The following is a 23,958-nucleotide window of genomic DNA, read 5'->3' as shown; positions in this document are numbered from 1 at the left end:
GATCATTTTTCTGTTGCTACCTTGGTTTCTTTTCTTGTCTTTGATCCCAAAATATTTTTTGGAGGTTTTTTTTCCCTTTTAATATTTGAAAACTAAAGAAACTTTTCAGTTGCACAGCCGTTAAAGCGTAACTGTTGTTTCCAATGAACTTGCAACAAAATATCTGTCTGCCTATAGCTCCTCCCCTCTCCATAGAACTTTATGAGCACCAACTGTCATCTTCTATCTAAGCAATGGGAAAATCTGTATTCACGGAAAACACATTTTTTCTCTGGAACTGAGAGTAAAAGATTAATCTAGAGAGGAAAGAAAGAAGCAGAATTATCTGATAAGATTTATTAAAAAAATTCTTATCTTCACTTGTACTATTGATTTATAACAAAAAAAATAATAACTTTGGTTACTCTTTAAGCTTTAGTATAGAGTTGGCCCCTCTCCCCCTTTAACAGTCAAGCATTACAATAAACATTACCGTGAATTATTATCTATATCGCCTTTGCTTCTCGATATTGTTAGATTTGGCTTTATATAATATAATCCCGTAAGAAAGTTCTAAAGGGAAATACAATGTGTCATCTTCAATAGTGGAAAATGGCTTCCTTGGTCTAATTGTTGTATAGGTCGCGTTACAATCACTTGGCACAGACAGTTTTTCTGTTTCTGTGATAATAGCAAAAGTATATATTTGCGGGCTGTAATTAGCGTACCTTGTGAATACACAAATTATCTTTTACAATTAGCAGTAATCAAGTCTTCATGACAATGCAGTAATTACTGTAAGGCTTTTTTTTTTCTTTTGTGACCATCATTTGTGGATTTCATGTGTGTAATTAGGTATCGGTAATTAATCAGTTGTTTTTTGAGTTTTCCAGTTTCCCCCCTACCGAGTCTCTGTTCAAATTGCAATGTTTGAAGAAAAGATTGATGTTTCTGCTGCCAGAGGTTCAAGTCATCTATGATGTAATTGCATGACATATGGCCCGATAAACTGCAAAGTCCGCTCCATGTACAAGGTATATGAAAGGACTATTAAGAAGTTGTCATTACGACAAGGTATAATTATTTCCAATTAGATATGATCATTATTTATTTAATGCTGGGCTGCAATTCTTGTTGTAAATCAATACACTAACAACTCTCCCTGGGTTCCAATGAAAATGTATTATGAAAGACTTTTCTTAAAAAGATCAGTAATTTGATAAAGTGCACAACATAAAATCACAAAAATGTCTTGTGCCATCACTAAAAGATGCTATCTCATGTTAAACATTTATCACATATCAAGAAGATGTGGGTGCCACCGCTGGGATGTGCGTCTTGTTTTGAGAGCGAGGCACTGGCTTGCACTGCCAGAAATGGAGAGGTGGTTGAGCATGAGCAACATTCCCAGGAGTAGAGAGGTGGTTTAGGATGCACAGCACTCTTAGAAATGGGGATATGGACAATCGTACGCAGCACTTTTAGGAGTGCAGAGGTGGTTGATCATGAGCAGCTCTCTTTGGCATAGAGAGATGGTCAAGCATATGCAACACTCTCTAGAATGGAGAGGTGGGTGGTCAATCATGCACAGCACTCTCAGGAATTGAGAGGTGGTTGAAGATGCACAGCACTCTTGGGAATGGAGAGGTAGTTGAGCAAGTGCAGAGCTCTAAGGAATGAAGAGATGATCATACATCAACAGAACTATCAGGAATAGAAATGTGGTTGAGCATGCGCAGCAGTCATAGCAAAGGAGAGGTGGTTGATGATGTGCAGCACTCTCAGGAATGGAGTGTTAGATGATCATGCCCAGCACTTTCAAGAATGGAGAGGTATTCAATCATGAGCAGCACTTTCAAGAATGAAGATGTGGTAGGGCTTGAGCAGCACTCTCATGAATAAAGAATTGGTCAGCATGCTCAGCAATCTCATGAATGGAGTATTGGTTGAGCATGCACAGCACTCTCAGGAATGGAGAAGTGGCTGAGCATGCACAGCACTCTCAGGAATGGAGAGGTAGTTGAGCATGTGCAACTGTCTACATTCATATCAGAGTTCCAAAAATTAGAATGACCCTCTCTTTCTCCATAACATAGGTGCAACTCAAAGAGGTCAGCTGTACTGTACAGCTCAATCTCCCACTTGCCCCTCATTTAGGTTACAAATTAAGCTCAGCACATATTGTAGGTTAAACAGAACACACACCCAAGATTATCAATGTAACCACCATTTTTCAAAAATCTGAGTCCCAATACCAACCACACCGTGTACGTTTTAGCATTTTAGCACATGTACCAAGTACAACCTACAACTTGCTCTTCACATAGATTTTTAGGTTATTTAGAGCAACAAAGCAAAACAGTTAAACAATTAACCAAATAGAGGGTATACTGTAGGTGAAATGTGCAAAAATAGTATGACATTTTTCTGACCATTGACTCCCAATTTGTACAGCTGCCATAATGTAACAAGGAAGCACTTCCGTTATATGCTACCAGGTAAGTTTTGAAAGTCACACACTACAGGATTCCCCCCCCCCCCTAAAAAAAACTAATTTCTTATTACTTCTATTATATAAAACTATAAAAGTAAAAAAGATTTTCCCTTTAACTTACCGTCCATAGAAGGGGTGATAAAGTGAAACATAAGAACAGCATGTTTTTGCTGGGATTTCAGATTTTTGCTTAGAGCTCGATTTGTGCTGGAGTATACAAATCTAGACTGATTTCACCTGCCAGAACATTTCTTTGATAATAGTATGGCACAACATAAATGTTTCATTTCTTCTGTCAAGCCATAAACGGGGGTTTTACCTAGGAAAATAGTGGAGCATGCCGATAGATTTAAAGATTTAAAGCTCCTCTGCAATTTTATCATGGTTAGGGGGAATTAGATTTATATATTTATACAAAGTGATGTGCAATAGATATACAGTTGGGAAAATACAGTATGTATTTGATACACTGCCACCGATTTTTCAAGTTACCCCCCTCCCACAAAGAATGGAGAGATCTGTAATTTTTATCGTAGGTGCACTTCACCTGTGAGAGACAGAATCTAAAAATAAAAACCAGAAAATCACATTGTGTGATTTTTACATAGTTAAATTGCATTTTATTACATGAAGTAAGAATTTGATCTTGATTGGAGCTCCAGTCCGGGGAAGATAGACAGTCATCTTGTGTTTCTTCCATTTTCTAATAATTGCGCCAACAGTTGTTTCCTTCTCACCGAGCTGCTTGCCTATTGTTTGGGTTTTCATTGGCTGTAAGCCATAATCATCAATATTAACAGAAATAACCACGTGAAATAGATCACTCTGTAATGACTCTATATAATGAGTTTCACTTTTTGTATTGAAGAACTGAAATAAATGAACTTTTTGATGATATTCTAATTTTCTGAGAAGCACCTGTATATACTCGCGTATAAGCTGAGATATTCAGCCCATTTTTTGGGGCTGAAAGTTCCCCTCTCGGCTTATACGCGAGTCATATACCGGGGGTCGGCCGGGTGGGGGTGTAGATCATACTCACCTCTCCTAGCATGTCTCTTGCAGCCCCCCATGCTTATTCCATCTTCTCGGCGCTGTTCTTCCTGCTTTCAGCGGTCACGTGGTGCCGCTCATTACATATGCGCATATGTAAGGAGCGGCACCACATGACGCTGAAAGCAGGAAGAACAGCGCTGAGAAGATGGAATAAGCACGGGGGCTGCAAGAGACATCCTAGGAGAGGTGAGTATAGTGGAGGGAGCCATATTCACCTGTCCCCCGTTCCACCGCTGCGCGTCGCTCTGCTGTCTTGCTTCCTCTGGCAGTGACATTCAGGTCAGAGGGCGCCATGACGTAGTTAGCAGGTGCCCTCTGCCTGAACATTCACTGTGCAGAGCCGGCAACGCTGAGGAGCAGCAGCTGCAGCAGCAGGGACGAGGTGAGTATATAGGTTTTTCTTTTTTAATTGAGGCAGCAGCAGCATTATAAGGGGCCACTAATAACTGTGCATCATTGTAAGGGGCTGCTCACTGTGCAGCATTATAAGGGGCCACTAATAACTGTGCATTATTGTAAGGGGCCGCTCACTGTGCAGCATTATAAGGGGCCACTAATGACTGTGCATCATTGTAAGGGGCCGCTCACTGTGCAGCATTATAAGGGCAGTAGCTTCTGCATTTTCCACCCTAGGCTTATACACGAGTCAATAAGTTTTCCCAGTTTTTTGTAACAAAATTAGGGGGGTCGGCATATACACGGGTCGGCTTATACACGAGTATATACGGTACATACATATGCTAGCAAAATTACACAAATTAGCACATGTCTATCTTAACTTTGATATTTGTGTGTGTGGCTATAAACGTTGTTTTCTACTGAAATAAAGTCAAAATATCTAGGTTATTATGCACAGAAATCTTACATCTTTCTAGTGGTGTCCTGAAAAGATTTAAATGAATATTTGCTTTGCATTTTTACTTTTGTACAAGGAGCCTGCAAAGCACTTTGTGATGTTAACCCTTTGTGAAGATGTTATCAGTAAGGGTCTCGTCACGTCCAACTACTTGGTAATCAGACAGTATTGTATTATCATTGTATTGTTGCTGTTGTTGTTATACTGATATGAAATCAGGTGTGTCCCTCTTAGGGTCCCATTACATTTAGCGATGCACCAGCAATCCCGACAACTATAGGACCCGGTCAGGATCGCTGGTGCATCGCTAAATGGTCGCTAGTGAGCTGCCAAACAGGCAGATCTCACCAGTGACGCAGCAGCGATAAGCGATCCGTCGGCGGTCGCTCTTACCTGTCACACCGCAGCGATGATGACAACTTCTGCCTGCATCCATGCGTCGCTAGTCAGCACCAGCGGGACGCCAATGAGGAAAAATGGCCCAGGCACTTCAAGCGCAACCAGCGATATCCAGTGGGGGGCCAGTCGCAGGTACGTGTCACACTAAGCGAGATCACTAGCGATAACGCTGTTGCGTCACAAAATCGGTGACGCTTTAGCGATATCGATAGCGGTCTCGCTATATGTGAAAGGCCCTTTAGACGTTTGTACTATCTCTCTCCCTTTAGCAAAGTTCTGATGTAAGTAATCCCTCCTTTCTTCCCCGGTCAGTGTTTGTTATCCATCTTGTTAAAATCATCTCTATACATCTCTGGTTCAGAATTGTCTTTTTACCTACTGCTATTGTGCATAAGGCCACATGCACACATTCAGTATTTGGTGAGTTTTTTACCCCAGTATTTGTAAGCCAAAACCAGGAGTGGATGAGTAAGAGGAAAAGCATAATAGAAACATTTGCGCCCCTTCTGTATTTATCACCCACTCCTGGTTTTGGCTTACAAATACTGGGGTAAAACAATCACCAAATACTGAATGTGTTCATGTGGCTTAATACATGAGTTTAGCATGAAAATAAACCTTCTCCTGGAATCTTCATAAGGTCCCCTGCAGTCGAGTCAAGCTATCTGTTGAAATCACTTTGTGCGAGTACTGATTCAATACAGACATCCATATAAAAGTTGTCTCCAGAGCCCCACACTCGCAGACTAGTTATCAAGTCAGAATTGGTTTGCAGAGACCCTTGACTTTTCTGCAGAAAAAGGGCTATGATTCTCTGCTGAGTGTCGTGCCATTTTACTCTCTTTCCATTTTGTGCTAACAGAACAACATCAACATCAAAATCAAAATCACTGGGAATGTACTCCTTATTCTACATATGTAGTACCATCTCATTCATCTCAATGGTAGATCCATCCACCACATAGATATGGATAGCAAAGTGATGTAGATCATGGCACTTGAGCATGGTGGCTCCGAGCTAATGCTCATCGCAGTTCTTTGCTCATGGATTTCATTATCCTCCTCCAAAATGTCTTGGTTTATTTGGTTGAATGCTCCTATGATGTCAAATATCTGGAGAGGACTTTAGTTTGGATATAAGTGGATGTAACAATAATTCACCGGTGCCAGAACTTGTAATTTACCTGAAAATAATGATCATTTGTTTCATCTTGGCTTCCAGAAGAGGTATATTAATCATATTGTCACCGATGATAGTTTGGGATTTGCCTCCTTATAAACAGAATGTGCAGCACAAATCTCATATAAAACAGGGGACGAAGGAAAGAGTGATTTACACCACTGGCCGCACTGACACATTTCTACTCTCAACATCCACTTATAAAGCAATTAAAGCAGCCGCCAGCTGGTGCGACATTCAGCATATGTGTTCTTCTGTTAACTTTATGAACAATAAAACGTGCCTCCAAATGGCACTGGGAAATATACTCCAGCGCAGGAGAAGGCTGACAAAAAATGAAGTATTGTATAAGGTCAGAGCCATACATGTTAGCAACGTTTTCACAGTCTCATGAAGATGCAGCTAACATGAGTACATCTATTGATAGCGGATTCAGGACTGCTAATAAATGACTGCCTTATTTACCAGGGTGGTACCAGGTGAAAAATGGAGTATGTAGCAAAGATCAAATTTATATTGTTTTTTTAGCACTTTTTCCAACTATCTAGAAACTTATTCAAAATGTCAATAGGAGTAGTGTAAACTAAATGTAGTAAAAGTGTAAAAAGGTTAGTATTATGGTATCTCTGGTCTTCTCAGGACCTCATTCTCTCCTCTATACTAATCTATTCCTCACCCAATTGCCTCCAAAACTTCTCCTGAGTATCCCCCATTCTCTGGTATTCTGTTCCCCAATAAGTCCGATTATCCACCACATTCGGAATTTTAAGAAGGAGCTTGCAAACCCATCTCTTCAAGAAAGCTTACAACCTGCAATGATCCTGCTGAGACATCACCATCATTGGAGCTGCCACAACCCCCCAACCTACTGTCTCCTTTCCCGTATCCAGTAGACTGTAGGTAGGGCCTTCTCTTTTCTGTATGAGTCTACCATTGTTAGTTTGTTCACTGTAATTTATATTTGTATTTTGTATGTAACCTACCATGGAATCAATGGTGCTGTAAAAATAAATAATAATAATAATAATAATATGCCATGGCTTTCTACATAAGTATAACACAACGACACAAGTGGATTCAGATCGGGTGCAAATAACTTCAACTTTAATCCAGATGGAGCTCAAAGCTTAATGGTTACAGGCAATCGCACTAAGCTTGGTGGTTATTAAATAAGGTGCAGAGGCTTGATGGTTGCAGTCTATTGGCACATATGCATTGTGGCAACTTCCGATAAAAGGTTTCTACAACTTTAGGCGGTATTCGCCTCACCAGTCTTTACGGCATATGCTATATTTCTCAGACCTCATTGAGGAAACCCCATTCTCGCCAGGAACAACATGCAGAAATACCTTATCTCCAATGATCCAGAATTTTAGCACAGGAAACTGCTTGCTCCCGGTCTGCTCATGCGAAGTGTACTTTAGTATCTCAGCAGATACTGTATCTCTATCCCGGAAGTTTCAGGTGCAGTTTCTGACACTCATATATCACACTCCACACTATAATGCTGGTTTCTGTCATGTCACATCAGGGTCAAACCTAATTAAGGACCCATAACAGTAGCCCCCAGCAACATGGTGTCAGGACCATTTCTCCCAAGCACCATGTCACCCATGTAAGAGGAGACTATCTATGCTGCCATTTACATGGGAAGGTTCCATTACTGATCACATTATAATTTACAACTGCAATAGCCTTTGCTCATACTGTAAAATATGAACGTTTTCACCAAGGCTGTAAAGCAGGCGACACAACATATGATATCCACACATCACAGGATCATGAGAGGCCAGTAAATTCCGTTATCAATATACATTATTAATATGCTGTTTCCAAATTATGTGACATGTAGAAGGAATTAATGCGACTGTCTTGCAGAGAAAAATACCCAACAATTAGAGAAGAGCTAATTTCCCGAAATTTAAATTTGTAAAGTTTACTGGAATTTGGCAAACAACCTATTTTTGCTTCAATTTAAATTCAGTGCAAATCAAATCTGACGGAGAAGGGGTTGAATCTTCTATCTTCTCTCTTCTATTTTATATCTTCAGTTTCCAGATCATACCCTTTTTGAATAGGTCTCCACACACAATGATGTACCGTATGTCATTCCACTAGTGACGGCATGGAGTCTACTGTGGAATAGGAGTGCTGAAGGCATGGAAACAAAATATATAAAAAAGAAAAGAGAGAAGCCAATCAGAGGACCAACAGCGGTGGGTGAGATATGGAATAAGCAAACCAGAGGTGATTATTTTTTTAACCTTTTTCGAGTTCTCAGAATTCAGCAAAGTGTCAGAGAAAATTGTAAAAACTTCTTCAGATGAATTGAAATTTTGGGAAAGATTTGAAGTAATTCTGAATCTATTCAGTGATCTTTACCAAAAGTTACTTGTATGAAAAAAAAAGTGTAAACAGTGAAAACTTACTGACAATTTCTTATATTCAAAAGAAATCCTCATGGTCAGAACTTGTGTGGAGCAAACGTGCTCGGATAAGGTGTTATTCGAGCACACTCAGGTGCTAACCGAGAGTCTTCGGCGTTCTGGAATAATATGTTCGAGTCCCCGCGGCTGCATGTCTCGCGGCTGTTCGACAGACAAAACACATGCAGGGATTTCCTGTTCGTTAGACAATCCCTGCATGTGTTGCTGCTGTCGAACAGCCGTGAGACATGCAGCCGCGGGGACTCAAACTTAGTATTCAGGCACGCCGAAGACACTTGGTTAGCACCCAAGTGTGCTCGGAAAACACCTTATCCGAGCACGTTCGCTCAACACTAATCAGAATCTATTGTTGGTAGTGTGGGGAAGGTGACTTGACGGACAGACGTGACTGGTAGTAGGAGGGGATGGTTTGTGCACTAGAGACGGAGATTGACTGGACAGAAGGGTGACAGCTGGGAAAGGTGGATAGGAGAGTGCAGTACCTAGAAATGACCACAAGATGGCAGGGGGGAGTAGCTTAGGACTGAACATCAGCTTATGGCTTGAGAAACACTTAGTCATGGGGGGCGGGGAGATAGGAACCCTAGAGGGGAATTCCTGGTGAGAGGGGGATAAATAGAACAGGGCAGGGTTCCAGACAGGCTAGTCCCAGGAGGAGCTCGGTAGAAGATGGTGAAGAGAGAAGAGCTCGACCAGGGGACGGACAGCAAAGAGACAGTCAGGGCCCTGACCCAACGGACCGCAGGACAGACGAGGCCCCGGGGGTATCGATTGGACGACGACCTCGGGCAGGTGAAGCGCTGGCGGTAGATTGGTCTAGGACAACCCCAGCGAAAGATCTGCAAGGCACGTTACTTCGACTGGAGCAAAGGTGCAGGTACCCGGGCCTGGAGACCGAGAACTGTAAAGAGGCTGCGGTGCGTGGTTGTGGTCGTCAGGAGGATGACGAATAAATCCGGAACTGTTACTATTGAAATCTGTCTCCACCTCGTCCTTGCATCGCCTGGTGTCTGTGTCATCCGGACAGGGTAAACAGTTGTCCACCCCCCAATCCCGGCCCCTACCACAGTATAACTAGTCGCTCAAGGAGAAAGACAGGAAGCAAAGTGCTGGAAGGCCACAAATCAATACAGGTTTTCTCATTTTACAAGTCGAAAACTATTCTTGTCTAGTATCATACATTTTACACAATTGCACTCGAAAAGCAATAAAGGGCTTTCCTCATCTTAATAAATTGGTAAAATTGGAAAGTGCTTGTTTAAACATTCAGCAAGTTTCCAACTTGACCCCCTATTTCAAAATCCTCTCTGTCTTCAAGAATGGAAATATTCACAATTCTATAGTCTACAACTTGTTGCCAAGGTTGCCGGCCATCTTTTGTTTTCTAGGCAAGGAGCATGCTCTTCCAACTGTTTGCTATATTACTTGCAAGCAATGTTCTGAATGCTAGATCTACCAGCTTAAGTGTTTCTGCCATCTTCCAATACTGCAGAAGCAAAGCTGCCTCCATAAGCAACATTAGAAAGGGAGCACATTTCAGCAATGCCGCCTACATGAACTGTCAATCATAAGGAATGTACCACCCCCAAGGAACCAAGAATCCAGAAGGCAGAGGAGTGGTGCACTTCTAAAGAATGAGAATGAAACAACCCTTTACATTTTTCAGATTGCATTATTTTACCAGCAGACTAATCTAACATCACACTAAAATTCTGTTCAGAATAACGTTAGATGAGTCAAGTTATTTTCCCTCCATTCATCACACAGTCAGTACTTTAATTCTTGATGCCTTTAATATTTCAAGTCGTCTTTCTGAACTCCCGGATGATCTTTAAATTTACATCTTGAACGATGTGTGTGCGTCTCTGGTGTTTATGCCGTATCAGCCCCAAAGCTCACATCACACGGAGTAAGGCTCTGTGCTGCTGGGGAGAATTTTGGATGCTGTATAAAAGAACAACTTCATTTTTCATTTTCAAGATCCTTTTCTCAGGGCTTTATGGGATTCTGGTGCTGCGTCTTCCATTGTGTAAAAATGTAATCCTTAAAATGAAAATAAAAGGTGATTTACAGTTGCTAAAAAATGTGTCTCAATGCACAAAAAATTTGATGGATAGACCTGAGATTAGATAGATAGTCTGAGAAAGATAGATATGCCATTTCATCAGGGCCGGTTTTAGGCAAATTGGGGCCCTAGGCAAAATTCAAAGTGGGGGCCCCCATGTCCATATAAAACACGTATGTGTTACACCCATAACGGTGTCACCAGTGTTTTCAATCAGTGTGCCGTCCATGTGTCATCCGTGTTTTTCTGGTGTGGATAATGGAAATTAAATTACAAAGCTTCTCATATACTTTCCATGTTAAGCACGGACGGCACATGTACAGCACACGGGAGACACACAGACGGCATCTGTTCGGCACACGGACGGCATGTTTACACGGACCCATAGACTTGTATTGGCCCTTGTCATCTGTGCTGCTGGGAAGGCACGGACATGAGAGGAGCACCGTAGGTCAAATAGGGGACACGTGGCATCTGTGAAAAACATGATAGGTCATGTGAAGGGGGCTGTATAGTCACATAATAGAAAACATTAGCAGAATTGCCGTCTTTTTCTACATCCTACCTCACAAACAACAGAATAAAAAGCGATTAAAAAAAAAGTCCTACATGGCCCCCAAACTACTCTGCTAAATCCCCCCTGGCTCTGTGGCCAATGGTTTGGGGTCCCTGATGGTCATTATTCACTTTGCAGCTATAATATAAGGTGAAGCCACAAGACATCTGCAGCCTAGTGCTAAGACTGGCGGAGACCCCCGGTGCCCACAAGACCACTGCAGCCCAGTGCTAAGACTGGCAGAGAACCCTGGAGCCACAAGACTCCTGCAGCCCAGTGCTGAGACTGGCGGAGACCCCCGGAGCCACAAGACTCCTGCAGTCCAGTGCTGAGACTGGCAGAGAACCCTGGAGCCACAAGACTCCTGCAGCCCAGTGCTGAGACTGGCGGAGACCCCTGGAGCCACAAGACTCCTGCAGCCCAGTGCTGAGACTGGCGGAGACCCCTGGAGCCACAAGACTCCTGCAGCCCAGTGCTAAGACTGGCGGAGACCCCCGGTGCCCACAAGACCACTGCAGCCCAGTGCTAAGACTGGCAGAGACCCCCGGTGCCCACAAGACCACTGCAGCCCAGTGCTAAGACTGGCAGAGAACCCTGGAGCCACAAGACTCCTGCAGCCCAGTGCTAAGACTGGCAGAGACCCCTGGAGCCACAAGACTCCTGCAGCCCAGTGCTGAGACTGGCGGAGACCCCCGGAGCCACAAGACTCCTGCAGCCCAGTGCTAAGACTGGCAGAGACCCCTGGAGCCACAAGACTCCTGCAGCCCAGTGCTAAGACTGGCGGAGACCCCCGGTGCCCACAAGACCACTGCAGCCCAGTGCTAAGACTGGCAGAGACCCCCGGTGCCCACAAGACTCCTGCAGCCCAGTGCTAAGACTGGCGGAGACCCCTGGAGCCACAAGACTCCTGCAGCCCAGTGCTGAGACTGGCGGAGACCCCCGGAGCATCAGTGCTGGAGCCGTGGGGGATTTATCATTTCATGCTAATTATTTTTACATTATCAGAAGACCCCTGTATTGTCTGTTCACATGCACCATTTTTGCTGCGAATTGATCTACAGTGTAGGCAGGAAATATTCAATGTTTCTGCAGCCTTTTCATTTGCATTTTTGTGTTCCATTCATTTGAGTAGGGAAAAAACGCTGCAGAAACGCTGAAAGGCGACAACACCAGATTTATAAAAAAAAAATGTCTTCTGCCCAGTGTCCGTGTCTGGCTGCTGCACCGGGACAGCGCAGAATAGTATAGTAGTCTGCACTATTCCACACAATAGCGTATTAAGCCCTGTTCACACTGCGCTTCTGCAGTGCGTCCGGGGGCTCTGCCTGAATTCCTCTAAAATAGGATTCACATAAATCCCTGACAGGCCCACAGACTGCACTGACACAAGCAGAGGTCAAGTGAATTTGTTTTTTTTTCTGAAATTGACTGATTTATTTTCTTAGGCTGGTGCACATGATCAGGAATTGGCAGCGCTTTGGACGCAGCACATGTTCGCTGCCGGCTATTGAACGCAGGTGACGCCACATGTGATCACTGAACCATGCAGATTCACTGCGTCCAATACATTGTACGGGTGAGATTTATCACGTCTCCGCAAGATAAATAGACATGTTGCGATCTGGAAAGACGCGCCTCATGTCTGTCTCTGAGGGTGAGCCGCGGCCGTCGGTGGACGCATAGTGGGCACAGCGTCGGACTGGAACACCTTGGGCCCACCAGAGAAAATCATTCTTGGGGTCCACTATGTAGCTGCATAGAGTTAAATACCAGACCACCAATTATGCGGTAAAACACGCTAATATCCGGGTATAATATAAGGTTGTACATGTCTTAATTATGTAGCAGGAGTTGGGGTAGCCCCCTCATAGAATATAAAGCAGCCCCCTCACATAGTATAATGCAGCCATCTCATAGAATATAATGCAGCCATCTCATAGAATATAATACTGCCCCCCTCATAGGGTATAATACTGCCCCCCTCATAGGGAATAATGCACCCCCTCATAGGGTATAATGCACCCCCTCATAGGGTATAATGCACCCCCTCATAGGGTATAATACTGCCCCCCTCATAGGGTATAATACTGCCCCCCTCATAGGGAATAATGCACCCCCTCATAGGGTGTAATGCACCCCCTCATAGGGAATAATGCTGCCCCCTCATAGGGTATAATACTGCCCCCCTCATAGGGTATAATACTGCCCCCCTCATAGGGTATAATACTGCCCCCCTCATAGGGAATAATGCACCCCCTTATAGGGTATAATGCTGCCTCCTCATAGGGTATAATACTGCCCCCCTCATAGGGTATAATACTACCCCCTCATAGGGAATAATGCACCCCCTCATAGAATATAATACTGCCCCCCTCATAGGGTATAATACTGCCCCCCTCATAGGGAATAATGCACCCCCTCATAGGGAATAATGCTGCCCCCTCATAGGGAATAATGCACCCCCTCATAGGGAATAATGCACCCCCTCATAGGGTATAATGCTGCCCCCTCATAGGGAATAATGCACCCCCTCATAGGGTATAATGCACCCCCTCATAGGGTATAATACTGCCCCCCTCATAGGGTATAATGCTATATAGATATATAGATATAGAGTTAGATAGAAATAGATAGAAAGAGATGTAGAAATAGATAGATATAGAGATAGATAGTAGATAATGGATAGAAAGTAGATAATGGATAGATATAGATAGAAAGATTCATAGAGATAGATAGAGATAGATAGAGATAGATAGAGATAGATATAAAGATAGATATAGAAAGAAATATAGATAGATAGATAGATAGATCGATAGGTAGATAGATATAGAGATAGATAGAAAATAGATAATGGATAGATAGATATAGAGATAGATAGCTATAGATAGAAAGATATAGAGATAGATAGATATATAGATAGAGATAGATAATAGATAGAGATATACAGATATAATAATAATAATAATAATAATATGGACATATATAGATAGATATAGAGATAAATATATATAGATAGATGGCTATAAATAAAAATAGATATAGAGATATATAGAGATACTGTAGATAGATAGATAGATAGATATAGATATAGATAGATAGATAGATAGATAGATATAGAGATAGATATAGAGACAGATAGATATACTGTAGAAAGATAGATATAGAGATAGATATAGAGATAATAGCTAGATATAGAGATATGTATAGAGATAGATAGATATAGAGTTAGAAAGATAGATATAGAGAGATATAGAGATAGATAGAGATAGCTAGATAGATGGATAGATATAGATAATAGAGATAATAGATAGATATAATAGATAGATATAGAGATAGATATAGAGATAGATATAGAGATAGATGGATAGATCAATAGATAGATAAAGAGAGATAGAGATTGATAGATAATGAGATATAGAGATAGATATAGAGATATAGTGTTAGATAGAAAGAAAGATATAGAGATAGATAGATATAGAGATAGATATGGATATAGAGATAGATATGGATATAGAGATAACAGATATAGAGATAGATAGATAGATATAGAGATAGATAGATATAGAGATAATATATAGATAGATAGATATAGAGATAATATATAGATAGCTATAGAGAGAGATATAGAGATAGATATAGAGAGAAACAGATATATATATAGAGATAGATATAGAGATAGATAGGTAGATAGATATAGAGATAATAGATATAGAGATAGATAGATATAGATATAAAGATAGATAGAGATAGAGAGAGATAGATATAGAGAGAGATAGATACAGAGATCGATAGATAGAGAGATAGATATAGATATAGATAATAGATAGATAGATAGATAAAGATAGATAATAAATATAGAGATAACAGATAGATATAGAGATAGAGTAAGATAGAAAGATATAGAGATAGGTAGATATAGATAATAGAGATAGCTAGATAGACATAATAGATAGATATAGATAGATATAGATAGAAAGATAGATATAGAGATAGATGTAGAGATAGAAAGATAGATATAGAGATAGAGCGATAGATAGAGATAGATATAGATAATAGATAGAGATAGATAGAGAAAGATAGATAGATATAGAGATAGATATAGAGATAGAAAGATAGATAGATATACAGAGAGATAGATATAGAGATAGAGATAAATAGATAGATAGATAGATATAGAGAGAGATATAGAGAGAAATAGATATAGATATAGAGATAATAGATATATATAGAGATAGATAGATATAGATATAGAGAGATAGATACAGAGAAAAGATATAGAGATAAATAGATAAAGATAGATAGATATATAGAGATAGAAAGATAGATATAGAGATATAGAGATAGATAGAGATATATAGATAGATAGCTATAGAGATAGATATAGAGAAAATAGAGATAGATATAGAGATAGATATATAGATATAAAGATAGATATAGATATAGAGATAGAGCGATAGATAGCGAGAGATATAGATATAGAGATAGATAGATACAGAGAAAAGATATAGAGATAGATAACGGATAGATAAATAGATAGATAGGTATAGAGATAGATAGATATAGATATTAGATAGAGATATATATATAGATAAAGATAGATAGATATAGATGGTAGCTAGATAGATAATAAATATAGAGATAATAGATATAGAGATAGATAAAGATAGATAGATATAGAGATAGATAGATAGACATAATAGATAGATATAGAGATATATATAGATAGATATAGAGATAGATGTAGAGATAGAAAGATAGATATAAAGATAGATAGAGATAGATATAGATAATAGATAGAGATAGATATAGAGATATATAGATAATAGATAGAGATAGAAAGATAGATAGATAGATATAAGAGAGATAGAGAGATATATTGAGAAATAGAGATAGATAGATAGATAGAGACAGATAGAGAGAGCGAGAGAGATATAAAAAAAAAACAAAACACAATACTCACCTCTCCTCCTCGCTCCCACGCTGATCCCGGCTTCAGTGTCAGGAGCTGCCCCCTCTGCCAGACACACAGCGGGTGCGCGATGTAGTGACGTCATCACGCACTGGCTGTGAGCCAGGAGCAGAGGGGACTGAGGGCGGCGCCGGCCCTGATGCAGAGCAGCTTACTGGGCTGTGGCGGGGCCTCTGGGGGTGGAGACCTGAAATGATATTCACTGCTTCGCACTGAATATTCATTTCTCTTTAGCAGCGGGGACAGGGGCTCCTGCCTCCTGACACCCGCTGCTACTCCGCTGGCAGGGGCCCCATAGCAGCTGCATGGTGTGCGACACACCACTGGCTGGGGGCCCCTGGAGCAGCGGGGGCCCTAGGCAACTGCTGGCCCTGTATGCCTGCAGGTGCCAGGGCCCACCAGATGCCAGGGCCCACCGGAGAATCCTCCGGTTCCCTGGTGGGCCAGTCCGACGCTGAGTGGGCATGGGATTTCATGAGATAATGTAAGGAGGTGAAGTACAGGAAGAGCCGGGGGGCTGCCTCCTCTACTCCATGCCCAGAACCATTGGATAGGGGAAGGGCTGAGCACAGGGGGCCAGGAGAGGAGAGCAGAGAGCGGGAAAGCAGAGCAGGCTTTTCCTCAGAGCAGCCTGGGGAGCTGAAGGGGGAGGACGCTTACAGATACTGGAGAAGAGACAGAGCTCCTGGTCACAGAGTAAAGTCCGGGGTACCACGCATAGGGACAGCAGATCGTGAGTACGTGAGACTGTGTACTGTGGAGACAGCAGAGCTGCGCCCTGACCCCCGTGGACAGACTGAGACCTGCAGAGAAGCAGAGACCATAGCCCGTGACTACGTACAGTTGGAGTCTGCAGTGACAGATGAGGTGTGTCCTGATCCCCGCGTGAAGTCTGTGTCCAGAGCAAAGGCTGCAGCTGTAGAGGAGACAGCAGCACGTACAGAGGCAGTGATCTGTGCTGAGAGATCTAACAGGGGAAGATGTTTCTCAGGGAGAAGGCTGTATGCTGTGATTAGACACTTTCCTGTGACCTCCTTAGAGAGACTGTGTTAAGTGGCAAGACGCTTCCTTGCAAAGGGGCTGCACTCAGCAAAGGAGCTGAGACCTGTTTAGAGAGACTGAGCCACGTATAAGGTTGCGGTGACTATTGTGTTAATGCAGAGCCCCTGATTCCGGTGGGAAAGCACCGCTGCGGAGTAAGAGAGAAGGAATTGGAGCAAAGGGGATATATTCAGTCTCATACCCCTCTGGCTCCCGCAGTAACCCCTCGTATCCCGGCTGGATGACGTTAAAGGCCCAGGAGACAGGGGAATGCAAGCGCCGCTAGTGCCTCGGTGCCAACGTTGGACAAGAGTGATCCCTTCTATCAAGACCTCTGAGGACTGATAAGTTTTCATCATAGGAAAATAACTTTTATACTGTTTGAATTCCGTTTATGCTTTTCTGCTGTTGGTTTAACCTGTTCACATCATATTCATTCTTTTACTGTATACTTTACCAGTATTATCCCCTGTAAATAAACCTCCCCTTTAACTGTTGGTCCGTCTGCTCCGTGGTGACATATACTCATTCCTGCACGCTTTTACAATCCCATCCACTATGCTGCAACATCTGGGCACTGCACAAGTACACCGCATCCAACCCGCAGTGATTACTGATCGTATGCACCTACCCTCAGAGTCTGTTTTTTTCGTCTAAAAGTGTCCACTTTTCTATGGCTGTTGGAACACACGGACACGTTCAGAAAAAAAAACTTCACATGTGGAATTCATGTGAACTCCATTCCTGTCATTGCAATCTATGTCTCTATAGGGAATTCAGGCAGAACCCACCTGGTGCAGTAAAGAAAGTCAGTGTGAACAGGTCCTAATGTAAAACAAAAACAAAAGAGAACATTCAGATCACCCCTGAGATGTAATTCCAAGCACAAGAAAGAGCACGGCTTCCTCACTGCTGCACAGCGTCCAAGGCAATAGGAAAAATAGAAGTGGATCCTGCTCACTCACAGGGCTTATTTAAAAATTAGAAAATTTTTATTGGATGATCCTTAAAAAAATCAAAATGACAAAACAGACATCTCAGATGGCACAGCAATGACAGGGGGTGGTGTGTAATGAGACCACACGCGTTTCGAGCAACACGGCTCTTGAACACTGGTAACCACTTCTATTTTTCCTATTGCCTAATGTAAGACACAGACATTAGACATAAACTGCTGATCCCTATTATGGTGACACTAGAGTTACAGAACTATATATGCATCACATATACACAGATACACACTATACATGTATACACATTATATATACTTTATAAATATAGAAACATACACTATATACTGTATATACAGTATGCAGACACATACAGTGTGTACAAGGACATATATAAGGTATTTACACACAGAAACATTCAGTTTATATACAGCATATACAGTATTCTCACATACATATACACTTTATACATATATTTCTCAAGATACTGCACACATTCAGTATACATATATAATATACACAGACACACATACTATATACTGTATGTACATGCATATATATATATATATATATATACAAATGCACCACAGAAAAAACACAATCATACTATATACTGTATATATGCACACACATACTATATACACATATACAGACACACACACTATATACTACCCATGTACACACACAGATATACATATACAGTATATGTATACTTACCAGGTCCTGATGTCACTTGTGCAGATCTCAGGACAGTGATGTAGGAGCAGACATGTGAGGAGGAGAGGACACACACACACAGGGCTGCAGATATGTCCTGCCTCAGGTCTGACTTCTGCTGTGCCCCTCCACCTCACTCTCATTATCTAACCTGACACTGCAGTGGACGAGAGGGGGGATTGGAGGGGGTTTGGGAGAGACGATCATGGACTGCAGAGGATGCACAGCGTTATTCACTATAAGTAATGCTGTACACCCTCTGAGCATTTCATAAAGGGGCTGCAGACACAGGGGGCCCCCTTTGAGGGTGGGGGCCCCAGGCAGATGTCTTGTCTGCCTGTCCCAATTGCCGGCCCTGTATTTTATGTGAGCCCAACAGTCAATGACAAGGTGTACCTCTTTGTTGGGGTCTAAACCTAACATGATGCCTCTCCAGGGCTAAAAGCCTACCACAAAGGGGCACACTTTGTCGCTGGCCATGGGGCTCATATGAATTGGCCAATTTGTGCGCTAAGTAGTTTTTTAACATGTTTTCTACAGCAGTAATGCCGTTTTCAATCTATTTTATTATTTCTAAACACTTTTTCAGTGATTACTTTGTATCTCCGTTCATACTGCACCCACACACACAAATGATACACCATTTGAAAGGTAAACTTGCCCCCTTCAGCAAGAAAATAGCCAAGCAAACCATACATCCACGATTTGATCACAATATACAGTTTAGACATTAATTTTCATAAACCTGCAGTAAGGAAAAATGACCTGCAGATGGCACCACAGTACCCAAAAGCACACTACCACAAAGCTGCTTAGAGACATCAAAAACAAATTCAAACATTTGTCTTGGGGGCTTTCCAGCTTGCTGAACTGCTTGCCCAGCCTATTTTAGCCAAATTGGAGGATTGCACACTTCACTGCAGATGAGGCACATATGCAAACACATTTGTACACATGCACTGCCTATTGAATTGCAAACTTGCTCCGTTCATACTCCACCCACACAAACAAATGATACATCATTTGAAAGGTCAAATTACCTGCAGGTAGCAGCACACTACCCCAAAGCATATTACCACAAAGCTGTCATGATCTGAAGTTGATCTGACAGTTTTAAATTGCACAGGGTGAACTTTTTTACTTTGGCAAGTGCCAAAGTGACTTGACTGTCCCCGGTGGAGATTAGTGGTATCACACATTAGTGCCAAAGTGACTTGACTGTCCCCGGTGGTGGTTAGTGGTATCGCACATTAGTGCCAAAGTGACGTGATTGCCCCCGGTGGCCATTACAGTTATCGCACGTGGTTTTGTTCAGTTGCCCCGGTGGTGGTGAGTGGTATCGCACTTTAGGTTTAATGTGCATGTAATTAGGAATCAGGTGTGGGCCTCTATAAATGAGTCTCAGGGTGTGCAATCACGGCTGGTGATATTCATTCATTCATTGATTCTGAGTTTGTGATAGCCTGGTGGAAGGATGGAGCTGAAGAAGAGTCCTGCGCAGTCAGCCAGAGGAGATGAGTGGCAGCTAATGGTGTCTGCAGGAATTGCTGGCATGGCGTGGAGGAGTCGCAGTTTATGGTGTTGGCGGGAAGTGCGTGCATGGTTTGGTGGAGTGGCGACTATGGAGAGAGTTGCACTCGGCATGCTCGACTTGGTTGCCGAGAGCTGGACTCAAGCATGCTTAGATTCTTGGCAGAGGCTGACTCATCCTTGGGACTCTGTGACTGGACTGCTGCAACTGGTAATGGACTCTGCTCCAAGGCTGCACTATGGTGTAGGATCCAGGATGGTGATGGATCCGGGTGGAGGAGAAGACGCACGCAGGTGGTGGGGCTCTGTTGCAGGAGCATAAGCACAGAGCATAAAGCTAAGTGGTGTTTCCCGTGTATTGTCTTCTTTCCTTTTGTGTCTCTAGTGCAGTGGTGGGATTAGTCTCCGCACCGACCAATTCCCTAGTGAGGGTTTAGGGTCAGGGCGAGCAAGGGTTTAAGGTTCGCGTGCTGCGACAGGTGCGGAGCCTGTATAGGGAATGTGAGGAGTGCAGGGACACTGGCTCAGGGGAGTGCAGGAGGTCTCCATGTCCCCATTCCGTATCGCAGGGCCCACCATTTTTATTGTTTCCCAGGTTCCCCCTTATTATTTAAATTTGCCGTACTGAAGGCGGGGTTTCCAGAATGTATTTATAACGTGTAATACCTAAATTCGCCAGGTGGAGGCGGCGTATCCATCTGCACGTATTATTATTTAAATTCGCCCCACTGGAGGCGCTGTATCCAGGGTCACGTGTGTTATGGGTTCGCCTTGCGGTAACATCTGCGTCCAGACACACGTGACCATGACATTATCACCAGCCCTACAGTTTTTTTTTTTCTGGTGAGCATGGCTTGGTGGAGTCCTGTGAGCAATTATCAGGGTCTGGGGCCGGGGCCATGTGGAGACCTGTGAGTAATTATCAGGGTCTGGGGCCTTTGGCCATGTGGAGACCTGTGAGCAGTTGCTGCTGGGCTTCACTGAGGTGAGTGAGGAGCTGCATGGTGTTTAAGCCGCTGCAGCAGCAGTTATCAGGGTCTGGGGCCTCTGCTCAGAGAACCCAAAAAAAAAAAGGTGGCTGTGATCTGGCTAAAAGCCCCTAGAGTCGCTGCTGGGAGCGGGACTTGCTCATGCACGCGGGCGTACCCAGGCAGGTGGGAGGAATGGTGCCCCACGGAGCTGCTTGGTGTTCCCCGAGGTGAAGGGGTACTTCCCGGTGATGAGCAGACTGGTGTAGAGTCCGCGGGGTTTACGCCAAATACCACCGAAGAAGCCGCCCCTCCTGGTCGTGTGGAGGCGACCAGTGAGTGTATATTTCCTCCATATCCGGTCCCCTTCTTCTCCTGGTGGCGACTATGGAGAGAGTTGCACTCGGCATGCTCGACTTGGTTGCCGATAGCTGGACTCAAGCATGCTTAGATTCTTGGCAGAGGCTGACTCATCCTTGGGACTCTATGACTGGACTGCTGCAACTGGTGATGGACTCTGCTCCAAGGCTGCACTATGGTGTAGGATCCAGGATGGTGATGGATCCGGGTGGAGGAGAAGATGCATGCAGGTGGTGGGCTCTGTTGCAGGAGCATAAGCACAGAGCATAAAGCTAAGTGGTGTTTCCCCTGTATTGTCTTCTTTCCTTTTGTGTCTCTAGTGCAGTGGTGGGATTAGTCTCCGCACCGACCAATTCCCTAGTGAGGGTTTAGGGTCAGGGCGAGCAAGGGTTTAAGGTTCGCGTGCGGCGACAGGTGCGGAGCCTGTATAGAGAATGTGAGGAGTGCAGGGACACTGGCTCAGGGGAGTGCAGGAGATCTCCATGTCCCCATTCCCTATCGCAGGGCCCACCATTGTTATTGTTTCCCATGTTCCCCCTTATTATTTAAATTTGCCGTACTGGAGGCGGGGTTTCCAGAATGTATTTATAACGTGTAATACCTAAATTCGCCAGGTGGAGGCGGCGTATCCATCTGCATGTATTATTATTTAAATTCGCCCCACTGGAGGCGCTGTATCCAGGGTCACGTGTGTTATGGGTTCGCCTTGCGGTAACATCTGCGTCCAGACACACGTGACCATGACAAAAGCTGCTTACAGTCATCGCAAACAAATCCAAACAGCTTGCTCAAGTGCTTGCCCAGCCTATTTCAGGCACATTGGAGGATTGCACACTTCACTGCAGGTGAGTCACATATGTAAACACATTTGTATACATGCATTGGTTTTTCAGTGATTACTTTTCCCCACCACACAAATGGTGAGTCACATATGCAAACACATTTGTAAACATGCACTGCTTTTTCGCTGATTACTTCACCCCACAAACACAAATGATACACCACTTGAAAGATAAACTTGCCCCCTTCAGCAAGAAAAGAGCCAAACAAACCACACATTCACGATTTTATCACTAAATACAGTTTAAACATTAATTTTCATAAACCTACAGAAAGGCACAATGACCTGCAGGTGGCACCTCAACCAGAAGACATTTTTTGGCCTCTACTTATCAAACCAATTTATTGTATTACCAATTTACATATATAAATACCTGTCTGTGTTCATCAGCTCATGAAATACATTTACATGTTTAAAAGTACTTTGCAAATCTTTCTTCATAAATCCCTATCATCTAGTACTTTTAAACATGTCCTATAACTACAATCTTTTACTTGCACCTCATACCACCGCTTTTTTATCAATCTATCACTTTTTAAATTGTTTAATTTTTATACTTAAATACAATATACACATAAAAAAAATTTTTTATCTCTAATAATTTTTATTATGTGAATATAAAACATTTTTATATAAAACATTTATATAAAACATTTTTATTATATTGAATAAAATAATCGTTTTAATATATATATATGTATATTCATTATCCATTATTTTCTTCTTTTCTTCTTTTTCTCGTTCTCTTTCGTCTGCCTATTTAGGATGATGGTTTGAGCTGTGATTTACTGCTCCCTTCTGCTTTTTTTATAGTTCTAGCACAGGTCTATCCTTTTATATATTTATTTCATTGTTTTTTTTCGTTTATTCTTCTTTTTCTTTTTATGACCTGCAAATAAATATTTTAAGAGAATTTATTAAGGTGGAAACAATACAGTTTTAAACATTTTTTGTACATTTTTTTGTTACTGATGACCTTTGACATTCTTTCCCTGTAACATGTGACCTTTGGCGCCAATATTTGAAATTTGTATGTATAAAACTGGGAGCTACTCTGTCTGTTTGTACATATCATCCCCTGAGGAAGAAGTTTGAAACTTCGAAACGCGTTGGGAAAATAAAAGTATACAAGTACACAATCTGGAAAGGAGTCGTTTTGTCTAGCAGCGCACGTTTAATCCGAAAATTATTTCTTTGATATCACACGGTGAACACGGCACTTCGACCCCTCTTCTTGCGACCGACTTCAGCCCACGAAAGTGCCTGTCTACTCCGTTATTGTTCACCCCTTTACGGCACTGTTGATCCTGTACATGTACTAGGCTAGTGGCTCACTTGACTCTAGGAACAGCTCCCACACTCTAGCTGTCACTTCCACAGGGACTCACTTACTGACCTCCCTGTCTTGACCAATTCCAGACATGGGCTGGTTTCCACAGACTGGCTTCACTGTCACTTCAGCTCCTTGACTCTGGCTGACTTGACTCCAGAGGCTCTCCTATTAGCCTCGCTAGCCCTTTAGCTCCCAGTCTCTAAGTGAAGGGCCTCCA

General features: G+C 42.7%; 1 protein-coding gene across 1 annotated transcript in view; it reads right to left on the bottom strand.

Moving 5' to 3' along the window:
- Positions 1–481: 481 nt before the first annotated feature.
- Positions 482–23,958, bottom strand: part of LOC141049079 (uncharacterized) — a 141,332-nt gene continuing 117,855 nt past the window's right edge. Inside the window, exons 4-5 of the mRNA XM_073545228.1 lie at positions 5,969–6,056; positions 482–707 (exon numbers count right to left, since the gene is read on the bottom strand). Coding sequence (XP_073401329.1) covers positions 482–707; positions 5,969–6,056 — 314 coding nt within the window. The remainder of the gene's footprint in view (positions 708–5,968; positions 6,057–23,958) is intronic.

This window comes from Dendrobates tinctorius, unplaced genomic scaffold (assembly GCF_039654945.1).
Source record: "Dendrobates tinctorius isolate UK_male_01 unplaced genomic scaffold, ASM3965494v1 ptg000143l, whole genome shotgun sequence".
NCBI classification, from domain to species: Eukaryota; Metazoa; Chordata; class Amphibia; order Anura; family Dendrobatidae; genus Dendrobates; species Dendrobates tinctorius.
The sequence above is the reverse complement of the archived record's forward strand: the minus strand, read 5'-3'. Positions and strand labels throughout refer to the sequence as shown.